Below are 25,884 nucleotides of genomic sequence, written 5' to 3' on the forward strand. Positions count from 1 at the left end.
TGGAATCCCCATCACTGAAGGATTTTAAAAGACAGGTTGAACAAACACCTTTCAGGGATGATCTAGGTTTATTTGGTCCTGCCACAGCACAGGGGGCTGGACTCGCTGGCCTCTTGAGGTCACTTCTAGCCCTACACTTCTAAGATTCTGTTCAAGTGACAACTTTTAGTTTAACTATAAAGTGGCTAAGAGCCACAATAACTGTACTTAAGAAATGCAATAGAATTTTCAGCAGCTAATATATAATTTTATACCCATTTTCCCTCCCCACAGCTTGTAGTAGAGCAGGGGGGAAGGCAATGGAAAAGGTGGTAAGCCAAGAATCACTTCTCAGACTAATTTAGTTAAAGTTAACTTGGACAAGGTAAAGTAGGTCTAAGCTAGATGGTGAGTGAGATCACTGACATTTTGACTAAAGCTCTGAGTTGGAAGAAGTGTGTATTTGAAATACAATATTCAAATTGCCCTCTCTCAGTAAGCATGACAGTAACTCCTCGCTTAATATTGTAGTTACGTTCCTGAAAAATGTGACTAAGTGAAACCATGTTAAGCGAATCAATTTCCCCATAAGAATTAATGTAAATGGGGAGGTTAGGTTCCAGGGAAATTTCTCTCACTGGAAAAAAGACTAGATTATATATACAGACGCTCCCTGACTTATGCAAGCATTCCATTCCGGAACAACTTGCGTAACTCAAATTTTGTTTAACTCGGAAATGTATACCTGACCATTACACAAAAAACACCCTCTTATTTCTGGCTTAGGGAACTTTTTCCGTAAGTGCAGATTTGCGTAACCCGGGGGGCATCTGTACACACACACACACACACACACCCCCACACACACATAAATTTTAAACAAAATTTAATACTGTACACAGCTACGACGATTGTGAAGCTTGACTGAAGTGGTGAAGCCGAAGGGTGGGCTATTTCCCGGGGAATGCCTTACTGCTAGACGATGAACTAGCATTCGGCTGAGCCCTCAAGGGTTAACACGTTATAGAGTGTGAGGCTACATTAACAAGGCAGCACAAGTGGAGGGAGGGGAGACAGCATGGCAGACAGAGACAGTGATGCAGATTGCCCTTTAAGTACGCTGTCCCCACTCTAAGTACATTGCCTTTTTAAGTAGGTCAGCAAGTTGATACAGCAGCTGCTGGCAGCATGCTCCCTTCGTCCTGAGGTCTGTTGTGTCCCCCTAAGCTCTATAGAGATGGGGTAAGCAGAGACAGGAGCAGGGGGAGGGGGACACCTGACATTAGCCCCCCCACCTCCTGCCTCCCCCCACCCCCCAACTACACAGCAACCAGGAGGCTTCCAGGAGCAGCTTTAAGATAGAGGGCAGAAGCAGCACATAGCAGTGGGGGGAGGGACAGCTGAACTGCTGGTAATTGATAGCCTGCTGGGCTTCTGCCCTACAAGGAATTTAGGGGAGCAGGGAGCTGATGGGGGTCTGCCAGTCCACCCTGGTTCCAAGTCCCCACCAGTGAGCTGCAACAGGCTGCTCTTTCTGCAATCAGTGGACAAAGCAGGCGGCTGCCAAACAATGTTATAAGGGAGCATTGTGCAACTTTAAATAAGCATGTTCTCTAATTGATCAACAACGAAACAACATTAACTGGGACAACTTTAGGCCATGTCTACATCTAAAATTTTGCAGCGCTGGTTGTTAGAGCTGTATTAGTACAGCTGTATAGGGCCAGCGCTGCAGAGTGTCCACACTTACAGCTAGCAGCGCTGCAAGTGCTGTTAGATGTGGCCACAATGCAGCGCTGTTGGGAGTGATGCATTGTGGGCGGCTATCCCACAGAGCACCTCGTCCCACAGCGGCGCTGGGGCTTGTGGGAAGGGGAAGGAAGTGTGATTGTCTTTCCACTTCCTGTTCCAACGGCCAGCGTTGCTTTGGTACACATGCGGAGCACTGTGGCAGCATTGTGACTCTACAGTGCTTTTTCTGCATTATCTTTCAAGAATGGATCCTCAGCTACTGAATACCTTACTAATGACTATTGCCAGCACATCTCGCCTGGCTGTGGAGCTATTCCTTCAGCTGCTAAATGTGAGTGAGAGTGACATTGAGGAGTCAGACGATGATAGTGAATCGCATCAATGTGCAGACAGTACATTGCTAGTGGCAGTAACAGATGTGCTCTGCTCCGTGGACCGGCGCGTTTGGGCTCGGGAAACCAGCACTGACTGGTGGGATCACATCGTCCTGCAATCATGGGATGACGAGCAGTGGCTGCAGAACTTTCGTATGAGGAAAGCCACTTTCATGGCACTTTGTGATGATCTCGCCCCCATCCTGCGGCGCATGAACACGAGATTTAGAGATGCCCTTTCTGTGGAGAAGCGGGTGGCTATTGCAATCTGGAAGCTGGCAACTCCAGACTGTTTCCGATTGGTGGCGAACCAGTTCGGAGTGGGAAAGTCCACCGTTGGAATGGTGCTGATGCAAGTTTGCAGGGCCATTAATCGCACCCTGCTAAGAAGAACCGTGACTCTTGGGAACGTGCAGGACATTGTACATGGCTTTGCAGAAATGGGGTTCCCTAACTGTGGAGGGGCAATAGATGGGACGCATATTCCTATTCTGTCACCACCCCACCTGGCATCAGAGTATGTTAATCGCAAGGGGTACTTCTCCATGGTTCTGCAAGCGCTTGTGGATCACTGTGGGCATTTCACTGACATTTACTCTGGATGGCCTGGAAAGGTGCACGATGCACGCATATTTAGGAACAGTGCCCTGTTCAGGAGGCTTAGGGCTGGGACCTTTTTCCCAGATCACAAGATAACAGTAGGGGATGTGGAAATGCCCATTGTGATTCTGGGAGACCCCGCTTACCCATTAATGCCATGGCGCATGAAACCATATACAGGGAAGCTTGACAGGAGCAAGGAACGGTTCAACTACAGGTTGAGCCGGTGTAGAATGACTGTGGAGCGTGCTTTTGGCCGTTTGAAAGCTCACTGGCGCAGTCTCTATGGGAAGCTAGATTTGATGGAAAGCAGCATAACCGCTGTTATAGCCGCGTGCTGCACCCTCCATAATATTTGTGAAGGGAAGGGTGAAAGGTTCAGTGAGGAATGGACCTCCGAGGTTAGATGCTTGGAGAATGAGTTTGCTCAGCCAGAGAGCAGGGCTAATAGGGAGGCACAGGAAAGGGCTTCAAGGATTAGGGATGCTATAAGGGAGCAATTTGATGCTGAGAGCCAGCAGTAATGTTTGATGCATGTGTTGTGCTTTGCTTTACCTTGCTGTGTATAATTTAGCATTTCTAGCACCAATTAAACGTATTGAAAGAAATACAAACCAAAACCTTTTATTTGTCATACAGTAAAAAACATGCAAGGGGGTATGGGTGGTTCACAGTACATTCAGAGGTTTTACTATATCCTATTTTACTCAATTGTCACTGTCTGATGCAAGTCACCATTACTTTGCTGCAGAATGGTGGGGGTGGAGTGCACTGGGTAAGAATTATAGATATCTTGGTTAGTAGGTGATCTTATAGGTGTTGGGGGCAGCTGGTGATAATAAGGAACTGGCTGCTGCAGAAAGCTGTTTTGAGGATACACAGGGGGACAAGGAAGAGTGCTTTGGGAAGGCTGTGGGTTATCACGGTATATATTTGTCTGCATGGCTACAAGAGACTCAAAAGATTTGGTTTGGCGAGACCGGAGGCTCATCATCTGCCTGGCTATTTTTTTGGCAGACAATTCCTGTCTCCTGCTTTCTCTCTGCCTCCATTCATGTACAGTATTTCTCCATTCCTCAGTCTTCCTACTTTCCCTGTTGTAGTGGTTCAGAACGGTCTTGATCAATTCCTCTTTTGATTTCCTAGGACTGAGCCTCAAGTTCTGTAATCTACGTGAGGCCGGTGATACAGCTGCATTACTCGAGTTCCCTAGAAAAAATAGAGATAGAGACATGTAATACACAGGGGCATCATTGTTTATTATCAAATTTTGAAGGACATTTGAAACTTTAGGTAGCATCCCTCTCACATACCTCACATAACACTGTAGAGGTCAAGAAAGCTAAATCATGTTGAGCAATGGGGTGAGTACTTTTGCTAAAATTTCTCCCATGTTAGTGGGATGCCTTGGTTCCTGCTTGGAAGGGGTGCTGGGGGAAGAACAGAGCACACCGCAGGGCAGGGTGCCTGCTTGGACTGCTGGCTGGGGGAAGAACAGAGCACACCGCGGGGATGAGTGCCTGCTTGGAAAGGGGGCTGGGGGAAGAACAGAGCACACCGCGGGGCAGGGTGCCTGCTTGGACTGCTGGCTGGGGGAAGAACAGAGCACACCGCGGGGCAGAGTGCCTGCTTGGACTGGTGGCTGGGGGAAGAACAGAGCACACCGCGGGGCAGGGTGCCTGCTTGGACTGCTGGCTGGGGGAATAACAGAGCACACCGCGGGGCAGGGTGCCTGCTTGGACTGCTGGCTGGGGGAAGAACAGAGCACACCGCGGGGCAGGGTGCCTGCTTGGAAGGGGGGCTGGGGGAAGAACAGAGCACACCGCAGGGCAGGGTGCCTGCTTGGACTGCTGGCTGGGGAAACAGTAGAGCACACCGCGGGGAAGGGTGCCTGCTTGGAAGGGGGGCTGGGGGAAGAACAGAGCACACCGCAGGGTAGGTTGCCTGCTTGGACTGATGGCTGCAGGAAACAGCAGATCACACCGCGTGGATGCCTACGTGCTGGGAAGGGCGGGGGGGGGTTTGGGGGAGGGGAAACAGAGCGCCTTGGGCTGGGGAGCCGTGAATCTAGCTCCCTGCCCTCAATTATCCCTAAACTATCCACAGGCTTTCGTAATGCCAGACATATCACTGCTGCGTGTTACCAAGGAAGAGTGGGAGGGTCTTCTACAGGAATGAGGATACCGCCCTGGCCCCTATGCAGCTTGCCTGTGTGCAGCCATGGTCCCCCCACCCCTCGCTGCACAGTGGATCGGACGAGTTAGCCTGACCGGGACAGGGACCACGGTGGCTCTCCCTATAAACTTGAGAAAGCACATTGCCCAAGCTCTAGCTGCAACTTTTCAAGAGATTACTCAGGCAGATTACACAGATGTCATAGATCACATCAGTGGGCTATTCCACGTTTAGGCATGTATGCAGGCAGCCATAACGAAAATCCTCCTCTCCCAAAACATTGCAATCTACTTACCACGAGCACGATCCTCAGCTTCCTCATCAACGTCTGCTTCCAGCTGCTGCGACTGGCTAGTCTCCTCAGGGCTGGAGAAGAGCTCCTGGCTGCCTGTGTCCTGAGACTCCGGGGTGTCTCCCTCCATGCCAGTAGCATCACTGTATTCATCCTCTACACCATCCCCCACTTCTCCCTGCTCTGAACTCTCCATCGTGCTCCTAGGATTCACGGTGGGGTCACACCCAAGTATGGCATCCAGCTCCTTGTAAAACCTGCAGGTTGTGGGGCCAGCTCCTGAGCGTCGGTTTCCCTCACGGGCTTTGCAGTATGCACTCCTCAGCTCCTTAATTTTGACTCTGCATTGCAAGGCGTCCCGTTCGTGGCCCCTTCTCATCATGGACTGCGATATCTGACCATAGGTATCATAGTTTCTCCTTCTGGAGCGCAGCTGTGTTTGAACAGCCTCATCTCCCCACACACTAATTAGATCCTGCAGCTCTGCATTGGTCCATGCTGGGGCTCGTTTGGTGCGTGGAGGCATGGTCACTGAATGATTGATTAATTGCACTCCACGCCTGGCTGAGCAAACAGGAAGGTGATTTTTGAAATTTCCCGGGGCATTTAAAGGAGGGGTCAGGTGAGCACAGGGCAGAGGAGTTTTCTTGATTACCAGAGAGGTATCCTCAGGTATGCTGGGATACCTGCTTATTCCACAGAGGTCAAGAAAAGCGCTGGTAAGTGTCTACACTTGATTACCAGCGCTGGATCACCAGCGCTGGATCCTCTACACCCGAGACAAAACGGGAGTACGGCCAGCGCTGCAAACAGGGAGTTGCAGCGCTGGTGGTGCCCTGCAGATGTGTACACCTCCTAAGTTGCAGCGCTGTAACTCCCTCACCAGCGCTGCAACTTTCTGATGTAGACAAGCCCTTAGAGACTAACATTTATTTCAGCATGATCTTTCGTGAGCTATAGCTCACTTCTTCGGATGCATAGAATGGAACACACAGACAGGAGATATTTATACATACAGAGAACATGAAAAGGTGGAAGTACGCATACCAACAGGAAGGGTCTAATCAATTGAGATGAGCTATCATCAGCAGGAGAAAAAAACTTTTGAAGTGATAATTAGGTTGACCCATAGAAGGTGTAAGGAGAACTTAACATAGGGAAATAGATTCAATTAGTGTAATGACCCAACCATTCCCAGTCTCTGTTTAGGCCTGAGTTAATTGTATCTAATTTGCATATTAATTCGAGTTCAGCAGTCTCTCTTTGGAGTCTGTTTTGGAAGTTTTTCTGTTGCAAAATTGCCACCTTCAAGTCTGTCGCTGAGTGGTTAGAGAGGTTGAAGTGTTCTCCCACTGGTTTTTGAATGTTATGATTCCTGATGTCAGATTTGTGTCCATTTATTCTTTTGCGTAGAGACTGTCTGGTTTGGCCAATGTACTATGGGTCAACTTAATTATCACTTCAAAAGTTTTTTTTTCCTCCTGCTGATGATAGCTCATCTCAATTGATTAGACTCTTCCTGCTGGTATGCATACTTCCACCTTTTCATGTTCTCTGTATGTATAAATATCTCCTGTCTATGTGTTCCATTCTACGCACCCAAAGAAGTGAGCTGTAGCTCACGAAAGTTCATGCTGAAATAAATTTGTTAGTCTCTAAGGTGCCACAAGTACTCCTGTTCTTTTTGCAGATACAGACTAACACAGCCTCTACTCTGGAACCTGGGACAACTTTAAGTGAGGAGTTACTGAACTCTATATTGTGGAGCAAGACGATAGGCAGAATAGGCTAGTGGATAGGGCACTAGATTAGGAGCCCAATGATTCCCATCCCAGTTCTTCCTGTGACCTTGAATGAGTCATTTCACCTCGCAAGTTCTTATCTTTCCCCTCCCAGCCTTTACCCGTCTCGTCTTTTTGGGTTGCAGCTCTACAGGCTGGGCCTGTAGGCTCAGCTGACATAAGAAATAATAAAATCTCTTCATTCAACTATAGGAAAGTTACTCAGAGCAACTTTGGCAAACTTTTCTTCTGATTGTACAAACATGGTTTCTAGGAAAGCCTATTGCGAAGAGAAGGTAAATGATAGTGGGGGGAGAGACTAGGGGTGTTCATAGAGATTTTAGCTGTTGTGGGGAATGGAGGCTGCATGAGTCGTAGGGAAGAACTTAAACATAAGCTATGACTCACATTGATCAGGACACACAGGAAAATGAAGACCGACATATGGATGATTTAAGCAGCAAGCTTAACTATTAATTTAACAGTGAAGAAGGGCCCTCTCTGCCCCAGCTCTTTCACATCAGGCATTTAAGTGGGTCCAGTGCAGCTTTACAGGAAACTTACCATATAATACAAGGGTAGTCAATGAGTGGACCCCAGGCCAAATCTGGACCACCAGATGCTTTTGAATGGACCCCAGAATCTTTTTATTTACTTATTTTCTTCTCAGGAGACTGGACTTTGACTATGGCTTGACCAAGAAATCTGGACTATGACAAAGTAATTGACTACCTAATATAACCCATAACTCCTTCTCCCCTGTGAAGAGGGACAAAGGGTCCCTAAAGAAGGACTTGTCAACAAGTCTTCAAGACTTGAATTTGCTCATATGCCTATGGTCTGCCAGTGAGATCCCAGGTCTTATTTTTGGGAGCTAGCACCCCTCCCCCTTCCCCCGCTGTATGGCTTCAGTTGAGCCATGTAGATATTCTTCTTCTTCTACATTTTGGCCACCCTCTACCTTTCTCTCAGCCTTGTGGGCTGGTGCCAGCAGTAGCCACCAGATATAAGGGCTGAGCCAATTCCCATAGGTATTGACAGAAAAAACTCCCAATTACTTCCATGAGTGTTAGATCAGGCCCTTTTAAAATAGCAGAATGTGTCACTGTTATAAGATCTTTCTCCACTACTTCTTTAGTGTGTGTCAGTCATCTTTTAATAGAAGCGTCTTAAAATTAACTCATAATTATTTGTTTAGAATCACAAAGTTTAAAGCCAGAAGGAACGCCTAGATCATTTACTCTGATCTCCTGCATAGCACCAATGCCATCCAGCATTCACACACTCAATCCAACAACGGAAATGAAACCAAAGGAAATGAGACCCACATTGCTCTGGGTTCTGTACAAACACAGAGACAATCCCATCCCAAAGACCTTAAAAGGCTAAATAGATAAACTGTGTGCGGTGAATTAATTTACTCACAGCAGATCAGGAAATAGAACACCCGTCTGTGGCTCACACCCTTTTCCACAGGACTGTCCTTTCACATTCAGCATTCCCAGCTGAAATGCTTGTGTCTTTGGAGGTACCATTAGTTATTAAAAAAAAATTTAAGAACTCTTTAGGATTTTACACGAATGCTTACAAAACCCTAATGCAGCAGCACATAGACACAAAAGAATTATTAAAGGGAAATCATGAGATGGCTACATTAATGAATGAATGCTGACAGACTAACCCATACCCAGGGTCCTCTCAGAGGCTACAGACAAGAAAATGAAAAGTGCACTAATATGAAGTGAAAGGAGCTCATTAGTTCCCTCAATCAAGTCCCTGAGTAAATTAGGAGGAAGAATAATGCAAACAAACAGCACTACTAAGCAGATAAACAAAGATTAACAACATTATAAACAGCTCCACAGACACACCATTTGTCAACAAAACATCATTTGTACATGTCTTGATTATTTCTCCTCCCTGCTGTGAAACTAGAGCAACAGACTTGTTCAATGGCAACAGGCATCACCAAACAGATTGTATCCCTTTCAAGCAACATAAGCAAACAGGCACGTCCTTCCAGTCCAGGGTACACCACTTTCCTTAGAGAAAGGCTGGTATAGAGTCATGTGGAAGTACAGCTGCACCTCCTTGACCATCAGGATATACATTAGTAGAGATACAGCAATGTTATGGAAAGCATAGAATATGCATACAACAAGGGCTACATGGCACAGAAGAAAATCAATGGTCTCAAAAAGCATACAGCTTGATCGCAATAACCCCAGTGTGTGTACCACAACGTAATACCCCAGGGCCTGGCTTAGAGGGCTTAGTCATCAGGACCACAGGTTCAAAAATCCTATGTTGGTGTTTCATTGCATTCTCTTTAACATCCCAAGAGCCCTTCAGTCATTAGAACTCCAAGCTGAGCTGCCTGATGGAAAGTTATCACATCACTGTAATTGTTTCCACAGCTGCTGCAGATCCTGTCAGCGTACCACCTGGAAGTTCAGGGAGAAGCAACTGGTGCAATGAACACAACACAATCCATAGGCAATTAGATGCAATTGAAGAGGTAAGAACTGCTGCCACCTGGCCCCAAACCTTAGTCCCAATAGGCTGACCAAAAAGGTGGAGCAAAAGGCCACATTTTCAGGCAGTTTTCCCTTCCAGATTCAGTTTAGCCAGACCTTCCAGATGGGGCAAGGGCTCTTGCACTATCTGCAAAAGAACTAAATGCTTAAAGGCAAGAGATAAAATCTTGATGCCTCTGAAGTCAATAGGAATTTTGCCACTGATTTCAGAAGAGCCAGGATTTCACCCAAGGACATCTGTAAATAGCTATTCCAGAGCTTCCATGGAGATTAGGCTAGACCTGAGAGAAAAGGGAAGGGACATATCTTTCCATGTAGTTGTTTAGTTCTATGTTAAATCAATTTACACAATTCTTATATCCCTCCCAGGCTCAACTCAGTTCTTGTCAGCCTTCACCACAGCACCAATTCCTTGGGCTATTTCCTCCTGGGAATCCAAGCACAACAGAAATCACAATGAGCTTCCATCCCACCTGGGCTGCAGCTAATTTAAATCAAGTCTCTCTTCTGCCTTACCAGAGCACTGACACACAAGATTTTTGCCTCACAGAAAACCTCCAGGACCAGACTACATCTCCCCTGGAACAGATGAAGTCACTCACCACTTCTTCCTCTCCCTGGTCCTCTTCAGGAACACTGGCCCCCAGGGCTGCCTTCCTGGAGCCTGGCCTTTGTTTCAGGGCTCACTTCAGGAACTTGCCACGCCCCTGTAGCTCTTTCTGATAGACCCACCTTTGCTGGCTTCATCCATTCTTAAAAAAATCCTACACCCTGCATAGGTGTGGCAAGGCAGGGTATGGCTAATTGAACAGGGCTAGCCATGGTTAAGGATCATATTGACTTATTACATTCAACCCTCGATTAACTACTTACTAAGACTTCACTCATTCACCCTTTATAAACTGTTTCTAAAATTACCTTCAACATACCAACCCCAGCTTCTTAGTGCTTCATAATATAGGCTGCAAATAGAATTTCTTTGAATATTGGATTGTCCCAGGATAGGACTAGTCCACCCTACGCCTTCAAACCCAGAAAGTTTCCACTCTCAACCCCCACCCTCTCATCCCCATTCTTCCCAAAATGTCTTCGGAGAAGATTGCTTGTGCAGCATGGTCGGAAGATTAACAAACCCATTTCCTATTTCCAAGTGCTAGACTGGAGAAAAGCCTATGGCAAAAGGGTCTGTGTCCACATCAGTGTTGATGGCTGAGGTGTCAAATTTATGACTGGGTTTATATTGGAGCTCACAGCACTGATATTTAAATTACTCCTAGTGCCCATCCAAAGCTGTCACATCATATCAGGGAGCGGCAACCTTTAGCACACAGCTCCCCAGGGTAAGCACCCTGGTGAGCTGGGTCGGTTTGTTTACCTGCCATGTCTGCAGGTTAGGCTGATCACGATTCCCACTGGCTGCAGTTCACTGCTCCAGGCCAATGGGGGCATGGGAAGCGACAGCCAGGACATCCTTTGGCCCTTGCTGCTTCCCACAGTCCCCATTGGCCTGGAGCAGCGAACCGCATCCAGTGGGAGTCGTGATCAGCCAAACCTGTGGACACGGCAGGTAAACAAACCAGCCCGGCTCACCAGGGTGCTTACCCTGGGGAGCTGTGTGCTAAAGGTTGCAAATACCTGCATCAGATCACTATTAGTTGTGTGAGAACATTAACACCAGTTCCTTGCAGACTTCATGGCTGAAGAAGGCTGGGCTATTGCAGAGGCTTAAAATCCAAATAAAGGAAGTGAATGGATTTCTAGTCAAGTCTGGCCCTTTATTTGTCTTGTTATAGTGTAGGAAGCACTTGCAATACACAATTTATGTTCAGCACCAAGTGTTTTCAATGAGCACATAGGGTGGCACCTAATCTGTCTTTTCTCGGTTCTTAACAGGCAATCGCTCCACTAAGCATCTCTGACCTAGCTTTTCCATTGGTTGTGTTTTCCTGGGTGTGCTGCTGGCTCAAACAAACACATCCTTTCTAACTCCCCCTCCAAAAGCCAACATTATGGATAGCTCAGTTTATTGAGTTGCTACATATGTAAAAAACAAAAATTCAATGAAAATTCCATCTCTCATGGCCACCAGAGGCCAGTATGACACAAAAGTTATTAAATCAATAGGCAGTTCAACTGACTGGATGAGTACAGGACTTAAACACAGTTTAATGTCCTGTACTCAGCTAATGTCCTGAGCCTCAGTTAGTTGTTTTACCAACAGGCTTGATAGTCTTTCCCCTCCATCCTATCCTGACTTCCCTGCCTCTATTTTTATTAGCAGGTAGAGAAAACAGTTGAGTATCTAGAGTCAGAAGTGAAGACATTACTGAAGGACATCAGTGAAACAGCATGGAGTGCCCCAATCGCTCCTGGAACCCCCCTTGTGGACATTTTTGATGGTCTGTATCTCCTAGGGATAGTATGTAGTAAGGTCAACAATAATTTTTGTTACACTACACCCAAGTATATGATTTTTTTCCCCCAGTTGTAGCCCCACATATAGTCTTTTGAAAAATCACTGGAGAGACTACATTTTTGATAGCCTGAGTTTACTTTTGAAATGAAGAGCTTGAACACCAAATGCATGCATGTATGACAAGCATCTGCAAACCAGCAGGCCCAGAGAGGTGAAGTAACTTCCATGAGGTCACACTTCTATACAAAGTATCGGGGGTAGCAGTGTTAGTATGTATCCACTCCATGCATCTGAAGAAGTTTTTTACCCACAAAACCTTATGCCCAAATAAATCTGTTAGTCTTTAAGGTGCCACCTGACTCCTTATTACTTCTATACAAAATCTTTTATTGCATTCATCACCTTAGTAGCTGAGCACCTGCCAGTCATGCATTAAGTGAAGTGACTAATAACGGTCACATGGGGTTTGTTCTCTCTCCCATTTGCTCTTCAAAGGAAAAAAAACCTGTGCGTGAAATATTGGGTTTTGTTTTGGTGAATGTTTTGGTTATTTAATGTACACACAGCTGGGTGTTTTGAGAAGGCAGGTGGCAGAAATATGCCTTGCAAGCATTGGCACATGGAGCCTGAGGTTTATGATGGACCTTGGTTCATGAGAGAGTTCATTCCAGTGCCTCAGCCCCCCTGAGAAATCTGTCTCCAGGTCAGCATCAAGAGCTGGGTTTAGGACCAAGGGCTCCTGCATCCCAGTCCTGTGCCTATTCATTAGACCTTGCTGCCTCTCCATTAACCGCAGTTACTAGTCAGTAATTAATGCTCTCCCCTACATTAACTAGAATTTTTTCCAAAAATGAAAAAGTTTGAGGGACTATAGAATGGAAGTCAGAATTAGGAAAGAAGATAGAGTTATGTATATTTTACAAGGCATAGTATACACTATTGTGGGGGGAGAGAAGAAATTGTTGAATGGTCCAAGAATTGTGGAGAGATTACAGGGGTCTCCCCTCTGTGACCCAATGAATCAGTAGAGCCTCTCATATACTTAAAGCCAGTCTCTTATTTATTCTTTAAAGTGTCAAAAAAACTCACACACATGAAGTATCTATTTGGCCTTCATAGCACCAAAAATAATATCAAATCTTCTTCCCACAGATTCCAGCTGAACACCAGGACAATGGAAGAGAACAGAATTTAATAATATTCCAAAGCATGGCTGTCTTAGACAGTTGCACTTTGTAGCTTTAATAAACCTTGTAGGATTTCTATAGATTGAAGAGGGATGAAGAACACTGAGAAGTCAATTACTTTGCATTTGTGCTTTGTAATAAAAAGAATTGCTTTTCAGATATTGTTTTAAAGCTGTATCTTACAAGCAATCCAGACCCCACACTTGACATTTGGAAGGTAGAATTTTCAAAGATGCCTTGATATCAGCAGTTTTGAAAATTTCAGCCTGATCCTCTCTTATCACCTGGGCCAGATCACACCTGACAAGCTCAACTACCACAATCTCAAAGTCCAGGAAGCAGCTGCTACTCTTTTCTATCTAAGAATGCAGCTCTTGTCACCAGTGTGTACTGGTGTACTGGTGATGACATGTATTCACCTGTGGTTTCCTTTCAGAATTTTCTTAACACGCTGCTAGGCTGTCTGGCAGAACAGACAGAACAAGGGGTGTTCTGACTTGGGATATAAGCACATCCCTATCTTTGCCTGAATAGCTGAAGCCAGAATGTTGGACACATTGTTACCGCCTAAACTGGAAGTGTGGTCACATTATAAGAGCGTCACACTGCTTCCCTCGGCCTTTTTGTGGTGAGAACCAAATCTGGAGCTGAACTCATTCCAAGGCCAAAGATGGAGGCATTCACAGCAAATAAAAATCTAAAGGCCGAAGGCCAAGGAGCTTATTAGGTAAAGGTAAATTTATTCTGAGAAAGGTTTTACTAGGCAAAGGTTAAGACTAATTGAGCTGTAAAACCACAGTAGGCAAAACAGGTTTTAAAAAAAGTTTGAAGTCACTTGCCTCCTGTCCCATCCCTAGGACTCAGCCAGACTCCTCTCCCCAGAATAACACCAACAGGTATTTGCTTACATTTTGTTTCAAACCTGAATTTGGAAGGCCTAGGTTTCTCCCAGTGTAAACAATGTAATTTATCCTAGGAACAGGCGCCTGCCTGAGTTTTAGTAGACAAGAGTGGAAGGAATGAAATCAGTTAACAGGGCTTTGCATTTTTCCTAAATCTGTCTCTTTCACAGCTCCAGCTCACCTCCTACTCTCTTGAAAATTTTGACATTTACCTTCTTTGGGCGTGACAAAATCAAGAGGCATTCACGTTGTGGCAAAAGGTCTGAAAATTCAGCGTTTTCAGGAGCCAATCATAGAAGAGATGAGTCAGAGTAGAGAGATTGGCATATTTGGTACATGCCTACTGAGAAAAAACAGAGCAGTGATTAAACAAGTCAAACACCCACATCTAATCAGCGTGCCGGAAATTGCACAAGTAAAGAAACACAGAATAGCTAAGCACAATTAGCAAGGCACTGTCATTGGCTAAGACAGTTCTGTTTGTGGATAATCCTTAATCAGTTCCAGCGGAATGTTTCCATCTAAGTCCCAAGTAACATGGTTTAACTGAGTCACAACACAAAAAATGTAGGATGATATTAAGAACAAATGGAAGCTGTTCTGGGTAGTTTAAAAGATATGGCTTTAATTTTACAATCCTCTTTTAGATATATGCATTGCTTTTAAGGCACAATCCAAAAACCTTAACTGGAGAGGCTGAATTGGTATTGATACTACATTATTGTGATACTTGCAGTGATGCATAAAAAGCAGAGCAGGTCTTCCTGAAAAAAAGTTATTTAGTAAAACTTCTTTAAAAAAACAATATAATTAGATGCAAAACAGACTGAAGGCGGTTCTATTCATGCACACAAAACCACGGTGTGGTACAAATGCAAGAAAATTGGCATGTGAAAAAAGAGACTCATACAATGTCCATAGAAAAAGCATCCAAAACAAAAAACAAAGTCCCCAACCCCCCACCACACACACACCACAACCACCTTTAAATCAACAAGAGTGATTTTTTTTTTTAACCAGGAAACAAAATTAGTGTAGCTAAGGATGCAAGCAGAAATAATAATCCATTATTCATTAACTAGAAAGTGACTTAAAAAATCCTGAGCAGTTTCTACAATCGCTAGATTTTCTTGTGTTTATTATACATTTTTGGATGGAAAGGGGAAGATACGGAGTGTTAGTTTTACACATACATAGTAGTTTTAGGAAAACAATTCACTGCCTGTTTGGTTTTCTGGAAAACAAAAAGAAACGAAACCCAACATGGATATTTTAACACGATAACAGAAAAGCAGCTGCTTTTTAAAAAGCTGAAAGCTCCACTTAGTCATTTCCACCACACAACTTGAGCAGGATTTTCCGGTAGTCTCCTGAAGTATCACCCTAGCAACAAATCCAAAGGGAAAAAGTTAGGAAAAGAAAGCCATCCAATTGTTACACTTCTTTTTTGTAAGGGAGGTGAGAGAAGATGCACTATACAGATCCCAACAGTCAGAATGGCTAAAACTGGATTGAGGGTAGTCTTTAATAAAAAGGAGCCTTCATTATTCTAGACTCCACATTTGAATTCCAGATCCCAGGGCTAATAAAGAGTTGTCCCCAATCACTGTACAAGTCCACAGTAGGATCTTCAGGATTTATCTAGTAAAAACCCTTCAAGAACATATATTTCTTCAGAAGACTGTCCCGGACTCCTAAATACTGTGCTATGTTCTTATGTCATGGAGGACACACCAACTTGTCCTCCAGTATTCAAATTCACCTAATTTTCGAGCAGCAGCATAAAAGCAATCTCCCCTTAAAAAGCCACAACAATGTGCTAGGGAAATGTGATGGAAACTGGAAAATGGGGCCCATATTTTCTTTCCTTCTGACCTTCCATCCTGCTGTGTTACGGGAACATGCAATGAGAATGATGTCCTTATATAGTGTCCTACTAGACACCAGTATGGCTGAAATTGGTGACTTCACACTAATGACTCTAGCAGAATGATTTCTCACTCCTAAACACATCTATTGCATTCTATGGCATAGTTTAAAAAAAGAAAAAACAAACAAAGCTTCCATTTACGCCCAAACCAAATGAGAAACCAAAGAGAGTGTGTGTATGAGAGGGAAGTGAAAAAGTTACAAGACATCTTGCAGCTAACAAATATCTCATCACAAATGCCATACTGATGGAAATTCACCAATGGTTCCTTAGGAGCAGAGGCATGCCAGCTACAATCATTTTAAATATCCGTTTCTGAATGACAATATGTGATAGCTAGACTGGTGCTGTAAAAGGGCTCTCAGTTTTTCTGTCCAAGAATATTGTGTACTCGCTAAAGCCATGCTACAATCTGGTTTTGGACATGTCTGCTAACTGCTCTGTGTGGATTAACAGTGTCACAGTAGTTCTCAGCTGAGTTTGGAAGTTGATTCAATACACCAGGACAAATCCTAAAAATTTAATAATTTTAATAAATCGGATCTATGCCATGGTCAATTGAAGGAGAGGGCTGCTCTGCATTAACAAGGGGAATATGCATTAGGAACCTGATCCTGTTTGCATAGAAATCAATGGAAGTTACCACTTTTACTTCAAAGGAAACAGAATGGGGCCATATATATAACAACTACTTTTTAATTCACATCCATGGTGTCCTGAATAATCAGAGTCTAATAAACTGAATCATCATGGGTTCATATCTTTGAACCACAAACTCTGTATAAACTGATTAGGGCTGGCGATTGCTGCTGCCTGATAAAAGAGCTGATATTACACACAACCACACACCCCTTCCCAGCAGACAGGATGTCCAATTTTTGGGCTTTAGTCTACATTCTAGTAATTTTAGTGCAAACGCATCTCCACCCAAAGACAGACTTGTAGTCAGCATTTGCTAAGGGTTGGGGACAGTAGTCCTCTCCCTGTCATCCATAGCCCGGTTACAGAGTTGCTGCTCAGGCAGTCAGTCTCTATGGCTGCCATTACAGCCCGTTACACTCCAGCAGAGGCTGGGGACCCAGCACATCTCCTCTGCAAGTGAGGTTGGTGCCAGTGAATCTGTGGAGAAGCTGATCCTTTGCCCTCTCTCCCCAAACCCACATTCCACTGCTGCCATGGAGAGTAGACAGAAGCCACCAGTATGGCCTCTTCCCAGTCTCCTTCTCACACAACTTTTCCATGGCACTTTGGCCCTCCATGCATGAAGAGAGAAGCAGGGAGCATACATTCAATTATTCAGTGTCGGGAGTGGGGTTTTATGGTACATACAGGAATCAACGGTAGGAGAAAAATAATAAAAAAAAAGTCTTACTGTGATGTCCGCGTACAGGGATTTGCCATACATCCGTTTGTATTCAGTGCGTATATCCAGCAAGTCAACCTCGCTGCGCGACACCATAATTCGAATCAGAGTCCTATCTTTTGTTCCTGCTCCCTGTGAAGAAACCAGTGAAGAGCATGAATACAATCAGCTTGCAAATTCTAGACAATTCAACACAAACTGGAGAGTCCAAGGGCCAATCCTTCCCCATGTTATGCCAGGGCAACCCCACCAAAGTCAATAGGATTGAAACAGAGTAACACAGGGCAGAATTTAACCTACAGTGGTTTAGTGAATGAAGCATGTGCTAACAGGACATTATCACTTTCAGTTCCTTGCACAAAGAGCAACCAAAGAGGATGATGAATTTCCACCCCATTCCACACATTCCCATCATTGTCAACCCTTCCTTGTCTCAGTCTTTTTCATAAATATATGCACTGAGTTGCATTTCTGAGGGGATCCCAGTTTTAGACTCATGCTCTGGCTCCAAGAACAAGAAACAGAAGCAAAATACATTTGTAGGAAGGTCAAGGTGTGAAGGCCAGGGATTTGCATTACCACTGTTATTAGTTTAACTTCCATGTCTCGACTTGAATGAGGCTTAAGCATACACTTAAGTGCTTTGCTGAACTGAGCTTTCATAAACAGACAGCAGGTTATGATCATGTACATTTCTTTAATAAATCCCCTACTGAAGGCCAGATTCCATCAGCCTTACTCCTGGGTGAGCAATACCTCACTCCTGGAGTAATTCCATGAAAACATATGTACAGCTTATCGAAAAAAGGTGCTTTTCAACATGAACAAGGTGGCAAGATATGGACATTAGTAAGTACAGTAGTGCCTATCCTAATACAGACAGCACACCCCAAGCTCTTCACATCATTTACATCCCAACTGGGATGATTTTCACCCTCTCAGCTGAATTAGCTTTATTCCGTGCTCGCACAATAAGTGATCAAATATTTGTTCAGTCAAAAACTCTCAACACATTTGACCCATTACTAATGAAGTTATGTTTTATCAGTACCAAGGCACTTATGCAATTATATAAAAACACAGTGATGCACAGAGAGATCACACACAGCCACAGAGACCTACCTTCATGGCTTTATGGAGTCTTTCTGCAAAGAAAGCTGGTGTATTTTTCATGCACTTAACTGCAGAAGAAATTGTAGTAACAGGTTAGTTACTCACAGCTAAATAAAAATCATTGTACTTTATTGGACTTGCTCTGAATCAGGTATGTACCTCTCTCTCTCTCTCGATACACACACACACACACACACACACACACACACACACACACACGACACTGTTCCTGCTCACTTGAGTTAGTCACTGAAATTAACTTTTAATTTGCAAGGCAAAGTTTCTAACTTTGCATCAGACTGGTAGTAGTTGTAGTGTCCAAGAAACCTCAGTACTTCCTTGCTAAAATTGAATCTTTCGGTCAATGGAGTGAATCTAGTTATGGGACTGAGGCAGGGGAACAACATCAGGAAGACTGGTGAAGACCTAAAGTGGAGAAGTTCTAGTGCAAATTTTCTGCAAGGTGGATTCAATTTCTTGTCCTAAAAGTTCAAGGGAGTGGTTATGCTGGTCAGATGAGTCCCATTCTCTCAACTTTCCAGCCTCTTGCTGTATAATCAAAAATACTTGTAATTTCCTTCAAATACTTGACAGTTGGTTTCCCTCCAGCTGCCAAGTCTGGGATTTTTAGACAGAAAAATAACCAACAGGGATTTAGTACACTGCATGGCACAGCATTAATTCCAGGTGACTTAGACAACTTAACAGCCATTGTAGCATATGCAGAAAGAGGTGGCAGTTTAACAGCTACATGGCCACAAAGAATTTGTATTTTAACAATTCTGAAAACTATAGTCAGCGTAAAATTTGATAAGCTACCAAACTATATTAGCAGTTCAACTTACAGTTGTTGACTGTGGGGAAGATTTTCAAGGGTAGGAGTATAAAATTTAACTTCTAAATCCATTTAGGAGCCTAAATCAGTGGGGTGACTTTCTAAAGTTGCTGAGCACCCAGCACCTTCCACTGACTTCAGCTGATTTAGGAGTCTAAATTGGGATTCTAGTTTTGAGTCTAGCAGCTGCCTTCACTGGAAGCCTCACCCTTCACTTCCAGGCAAGTTATTTGTTCTTTGTTTTAGTAACCGCACATAGGTTCACAAGGACTTTTGAAAATCTTGGCATCCCCATGGAAGTGAAATCTAGCTTGAACTGGCTTTCCATAAATCATTAGAAAGGTAAAAAAGCATATTAAAAATATACCAACAAAAATCCCACCCATCATTTCAACAGAATGAACATCTACAAACTGATCCCATATTTGATATGAACAGTCAGTCACACAGTGTACAACAAACAATGCGGTAACCACACCACACATCTGTCTCATTAGGACAGTTCATAGGGAATTACAAAAGCATGAAAAGCAACCAACTAAGATCAGGGTAAAACGTAAGGAGCAAATCTGAAAAAGAGTGTTTCATAGCAATGCACACTTTGTATAGAAAAATGTAGGTTTCTTGGTTTTTAATTGAAATGTAGATGAAAGACAGCAGTCTACATATACACACAACTGCCAAGGATGTGCACAATTCACTTCAAAACAGAGGATGACAAAACATGAAATGTATGTTTTCCGATTACCATAATCGGCTAAAACAATCCACTTGCCCTGCACGATATTTTGAGTCTATTATTGTAAATTACCATCTGTACAGTCCAGAAAGCTTTAGAGAAAGCAAAACCAAAAGGAAACAAATATTTACAATTAGACTTTTGCAGACTAGGTGCAAAGAACAAATCATTCCCGGGAAAAGGCCGATTTATACAATAAAACCAGGATGATTTCAAAATGTGTTACAAAATGATCAAACATTAATGTTACGAAGGTCACATTAAAAAGGGTTATTGCTTTGCTTGCAAACTAGAGTCCGAGTCCTGTACATGGATGCACATATCTGGCCCCTTGCACTCTTGCAAAGTCCCACCCAAGTCAGTGAGACTCCATGTGAGGAAAGGGCACTCCTAAAAGGATCAGACTGTAGGATCCAAGCTGTGACAACAGAGTTTCTCTGCTGTGGTAAATGGGCGCCTTTTCAAATACATTATCCTCAGTCCTAAGTACGATGCCAAAGGGGTATCGGTTTTACTGTGGTAATATGTACCTAATTTGCCATTATTTCTATTCTGTAGGTCTGACTTTTTAATGTTAGGATATGATTATTCTGGTATGAATTTATCAATCATGGGAAAAGAAAGAAATAAGTCCCATTGAGGGCTTCAAAAAGTCATTGGAATGACAATCTGTCCAAGCAGAGAAATATAAGCACAGTTAACTATGAGAGTAATCAGTCCTAAAACTGCATTTCAAAAACGTTAATTATTAGTAAAGGATGGTTACACAGACATAGTGTACATGAACTAGGGAGTGAAAAATAAAAGACATTTACATAAAATTCAACATTTTGAAAAGTTTTGTTTGGAAATTGCATAAAATGAACCTGCTACTTTATCCAAAGGCAGCCAAATGGCCTGTTCTTCCTCCTGTTGCAGTTAGCTGTAGTTTTGCTATTGATTTCAGCAACAGCAGGATCAGGGCTCACATTTTTATTGTCATGTGCCTGTTCTAGTCACTGTTAAACCATATTAACCAGTTACTTGTTAATGTAATTAAGAAGAAGAAGAAAAATAATTTTGTGGGAGGCAGCACTCAAGTGTCAGACCAACGCAGTTATTTAGAGGAGGTAATTTGAAACAGGTGTGTCAGTAAATTAGCCTTAATAATGTGTATTACAGAGAGGACACACAGCAACTCTAAACTGGTAAAGCTTGACCCAGCTGAGCTGCTGCTTAAGGAATTGGGACCTAATCCAAAGCCCACTGAAGTTAACCACCTGGTTTTCAAAAGGCACTCAACATGCACCATTCTTGTTGACTTCAATGGAAAGTGCTCAGTACTTCTGAAAATGAGGTCAACTATGCTTAATAATTACCTCTCCTCTGTCTAACAAATTCTAATTTTAAGTCCAGAGGCTGCCTTCAGTGGAAGCCTCACCCCTCCTTTCCAGGTAAGTTATTTGTCACATTTTATTAACTGCAGACAGGTTCACTAGAAGGCTCAACAAAAATATAAAAAACTGGAAATACAGGTCAGGTTTCCTTTGCGGAAAAAAAAACAACCCCAAACATCTCCAGGTAGAACGAGCAGTGCAAACACTGCAGCGATTCCTGCTGCTATGTCATTGCTGCAACAGCTTCTATATGCTGAAACAGGGGGAAGGGATAGCTCAGTGGTTTGAGCATTGGCCTGCTAAACCCAGGGTTGTGAGCTCAATCCTTGAGGGGGCCATTTAGGGAACTAGGGTAAAAATCTGGGGATTGGTCCTGCTTTGAGCAGGGTGTTGTACTAGATGATCTCCTGAAGTCCCTTCTAACCCTGATATTCTATGAAAAAGAGAGACATACCTACTGCCACCATGCCACTTTCAAGGTCCCCAGACATCTCACGAGATATGCTCTTCTCGATATCACGGTTACACATCCGCTGGTACTCACTGAAAACTGGGGGAGTGGAGAAAAAAAAAAGCTTTTAGCAGCCAGTCTTGTAAGATGGGCATTGATTCATGCCTATATTTGTCAGCTTCCTCTGAAGTTGCACTATGCTAACAGAGCCTTTACCATAGCATATGGTGATGGTGGTTCAAATGCTTTTCAGGCCTAGTTTGCCAGTTTTCAAAATAAATAGTGGAAGTTCATCCTTCATGCCCGGCAAGACTTCCCCACACTTAGTACTCCATTTAGAAGCCATGTATTTATAATCTACTCCTTCTCTTCATGGTAACTGGGAGAGGTGGATGTGAATAAATAGGAAATGCCTTCCTCATATCTCCCTGTCTTGATTTCTGCTTCTTCAAGGAGATAGGAGTCATAGTCCTGCTATTGGCAACAACCTTTTAGAACCCAGCAGCATGAACAGAAAAGGGGTCTGTGGTAGAGAGGCCTTTTTTATATATACACACACAAAAATCAAATAAATCAATCTTTAAAAAGATTTAGAACATACCTCTAAATATAAACTTTTAAAAAAAAACCTTTAAATTCCAACAGGATTTAAAAAAAAACAAAAAAACAAAACCACAAAGCCACCATCCTAACGATCAGGCAGCCTAGCTAGCGCAAATAGAGGCTGTGGTTGAGGGGATTACTTCTCCATCTTGGCCTCTTTGAGACTGTCAAATCATACAGCAAATTTCTGGTCACTGCCAACCTGGGCTGGCTTCGAACTAGCAACCCCACAGTTAAGGTCAGGAGCCTAATTCATTTAGGCTCCTTTGAAAATCTCAGCATAAAGACTTTATAGCTTAGTCACAGTTCCCTGAGGTTAAGCCATTCATTTTTAAAACTTTGAGAACAGACTGGAAGGTGACCTTTAAGACCATCGTACAGTAACAGCTACTCTGTTAATCCAGGATCACAAGGAGGACCAGGGATGGAAAACAAAAAAAAAAAAAAAACGCATCCTCTTCTACTCTGTCTCCCTGGGGCACTTCTAAGCCACAGTTCTTAGCCATGCTGAGCACGTTGTTACAGAGATCCAAAGGAAAAATGAAGACTAGGGTCTATATGCAGACTCTCTCTCTCTGTACCATGAGCAAGATTTAGAGCTGAGAGACTGCAGACCGTGACCATTATGAAACTTCAGTTGTGGGGGAGGAGGACAGAAAAATGCCAACCAAAATCTTCTACAGCTGCACACTGACATTCTGAACTATTACGGCTGTGTCTGCACTAGACGTGTTCCCTAAAATTTCCCTCTGCTGTAGCTCCACAAGTGGTAGCAATGGTGGGGGCACTAGTGCAGAGCAGTCTTTAACCACCATGTTGTCTAGCCCTTAAAAAGCACCTTGTCTACACAATAGTTTCATGCCCCACTGCTAACACCAGTGGAGCTGCACTGAGTAGCAATGGTGAGACTGCTTAGGAATGATAAAAGAAAAGAATAGAGAAGACCCATGTTGAGATCAGAGCACTATAGCACTGGATATAGAGGAAACTAATTGGGCATGGCACTAGATTAAAAGGATGAGATTCAGACCTTTTCCTTTCTCATGCCATCCCAGAGTCCCAATACCCAGCATTTAAAAACAGTGCTAACTGTAGAACAATTAGAGACTCCATAAGAGCTACTGATATGACTGTAACGAGGAATATGTGGGACTGCCATGCGGGTATGTGGATGTAAAAATCATGTAGAGCTCCCTAATTTCTTCTTAAGGCACACATTCAGACAAAAGATGAGCCTCTATAATAGTTTCACCTTTAGGAGAGATATGTGCCTACATTTTTTACTGTTAACACACACACACAGCAGGATAAGCTAAAAGCAACATTTATGTGTGTAATCTAAGCTCCTTAGGAGACATTTATATAGCAAGTTAAGACACCATTACCTGCTCTGAGATGAGCTCTGCTCCTGGTACACAGAATGGCATTGAACTTGGACTCGTCAGTCCCTAGACGGTTCTCTCCAGCAGCATACAGCTCCTAAACACAAAAAGGAATCCACACTTCATTAATTAGCTTCCCAGTCTGGTGGCTTTTAGACCTGCCTTCTAGGCACTTATGCACGTCCCCTCCTCTAAACACGGACAACTTGGTCTGGACATTGTTGGAAAATAGGAACAAGTAACAAGTGACATGAGTGGCACTAGCTTGAGCCATTATGCACATTATGAGCCTTATTTGCACCCAGAATTGCCAGTGAAAGACGCACAGATGTTTAACTACAAGAGATCCGGAGTATCCACTTTAAGGGGAAACCCCTGGGAAAAAAAAAAAAAGGTTGGTCACATGGGATGAGAGTAATTCTTGCCAGTGATAAGGTTCAGTTCTAGTTTTTATCCTAAAATATTCCCAGACACTATCGTAGTTCCTCAAAATTCTCATTTTTTTCTTAAGATGAAATTCACCATGAAGAAAGCTAATTTTATTACTATTTATATCACACTAGGGCACTAAATATGCCAGGCATGGTACAGACCCAGAGAAAGACAGTCCTTGGCACAAAGATCTTATTCTCCCCCTTCCCCAGATAGTAAGTGGCTACATGCTATGACAAGGAAACATTTCATTAGGATCCGAGTGTCTCCCTGCTGAACAAATCCTGAACTAATAGGCTTTGAGGAGCAGTAGTTGGGAAGGGGAAGTTTTCCTCTGCTCCAAACATGTATTGTACTTAAAAACACTGGTCTTCAGCCTGTGGCTGCTTCAGATACTTCCCTCCCACCCACAACACAAGGGCTTTGGCCAACGGATCCACAAATTTACAGAATCAGAGCCAGATCAAAAGTCCATTGAAATCAATGAGAGTCTTTTCCCATTGTCTTCAGTGGGCTTTGGATGAGGCCTTCCATGAGACACACTCTACTCCTGGGGGAATTCTGCACAACTGTGCAGAATTTATGTCCCCCAACAGATTTCTTTGCTTCCCCTCAGAAAAATGACTTTGACAGGGGAGCAAAGAGAAGCCACAAGCATGGTCATGAAACCCTCCCCAGCAGCATGTTTCAGGTGCCATGGGCAGCCAGCGGAGAGGTAAATCACTGTAGGGCAGGGGGTGGGACTAGGGAAGACCCAGCTGGTAGATCCTACTCGGCACCAGGCTCAGCTGCTAGTCCCGGCTGGGCTGGGGAGGATAGGACTTCCTCTTCCCATGCTGGCACCCAGGGCTGTGTCAGACCCACCCCCAGATTTCTCCTCCAGCTGTAGGAAACTCTACAAACTTCCCCTCCCCACACTTCCTGTGCCCATCACTCCTCCGCTGCAGGGGGAGGGGTCACTGTACAGGGAACTACTCCCTCCCCATCTGCCTAACCCCCATGCATCCAGACCCCCTCATATAGAGACCCTCCCACCAAGCCTTGCTCCCTCGCCCCCAGAACCCCTCCCCCGCAACCAACAAGCCCCACTCCCACTGTACCTGGACCACCCCGATAAGTCACCCACATCTGGATCCCCACCCTACCACACCCCAATCAACTGCACCTGGATCCCAACCCCACTGGGCCTCACTCCCGCTGCATCTCAACCCCTCCCCAAGCCCCTCACATCCCTCTGCTGAGCTATATCCCCCCCTTACACCCAGACTCCCCCCGCTGAGCCCCAACCACCGTCAACTGGACCCCCCTTCAGAGTCCCATTACTGATGGACTCAGAACTCCCCAACAAGACGCTGTGCATCCAGATCCCACACTGAGCCACCCACACCCAGATTGCCCCACACAGAACTCTCTCAACCTACACCTGTATCTCCTGACACTAAGCCCCTCCACACTTGGATCCTGCCTTGCTTAGCCTGCCTGTCCACACCTGGTGCCCCTGGCATAGAAGAGCAGGGCACTGGGGTGTTTCTGGGGCAGGCCCAGTCCTTGCGCTGTGTCAGGGTTGGGTGCAGCCTCACCGCTGAGTCCTTGTCCCGGGTGGGAGCTGCACAGTGATCTTCTATCTCTGTGCAGCCAGTGGCCTGTGCTCCCCAATGCCATGCT

General features: G+C 44.2%; 2 protein-coding genes across 5 annotated transcripts in view; one reads left to right on the plus strand and one right to left on the minus strand.

Annotated features, from left to right (window-relative positions):
- LOC115655129 (placenta-specific protein 9-like) overlaps nucleotides 1-13,250 on the plus strand; it is a 30,285-nt gene extending 17,035 nt beyond the window's left edge. The window contains exons 2-4 of one of the 3 annotated variants that reach the window (XM_030570295.1): nucleotides 9,371-9,471; nucleotides 11,772-11,889; nucleotides 13,059-13,250. In XM_030570295.1, coding sequence (XP_030426155.1) covers nucleotides 9,371-9,471; nucleotides 11,772-11,889; nucleotides 13,059-13,069 — 230 coding nt within the window. In that variant the 3' untranslated portion in view covers nucleotides 13,070-13,250. Of the gene's footprint in view, nucleotides 1-9,370; nucleotides 9,472-9,859; nucleotides 10,870-11,768; nucleotides 11,890-13,058 lie in introns of those variants that run through there. The other 2 variants (XM_030570294.1, XM_030570293.1) reach the window with 2 other exon arrangements.
- A 1,350-nt stretch (nucleotides 13,251-14,600) lies between these two features.
- ANXA11 (annexin A11) overlaps nucleotides 14,601-25,884 on the minus strand; it is a 56,732-nt gene continuing 45,448 nt past the window's right edge. For both annotated transcript variants that reach the window (XM_030570291.1, XM_030570292.1), the window contains 5 exons: nucleotides 23,791-23,884; nucleotides 21,806-21,901; nucleotides 18,411-18,469; nucleotides 17,298-17,420; nucleotides 14,601-15,378 (listed from right to left, as the gene is read on the minus strand). In XM_030570291.1, coding sequence (XP_030426151.1) covers nucleotides 15,319-15,378; nucleotides 17,298-17,420; nucleotides 18,411-18,469; nucleotides 21,806-21,901; nucleotides 23,791-23,884 — 432 coding nt within the window. In that variant the 3' untranslated portion in view covers nucleotides 14,601-15,318. The remainder of the gene's footprint in view (nucleotides 15,379-17,297; nucleotides 17,421-18,410; nucleotides 18,470-21,805; nucleotides 21,902-23,790; nucleotides 23,885-25,884) is intronic.

This window comes from Gopherus evgoodei, chromosome 7 (genome assembly GCF_007399415.2).
Source record: "Gopherus evgoodei ecotype Sinaloan lineage chromosome 7, rGopEvg1_v1.p, whole genome shotgun sequence".
Classification (NCBI taxonomy): domain Eukaryota; kingdom Metazoa; phylum Chordata; order Testudines; family Testudinidae; genus Gopherus; species Gopherus evgoodei.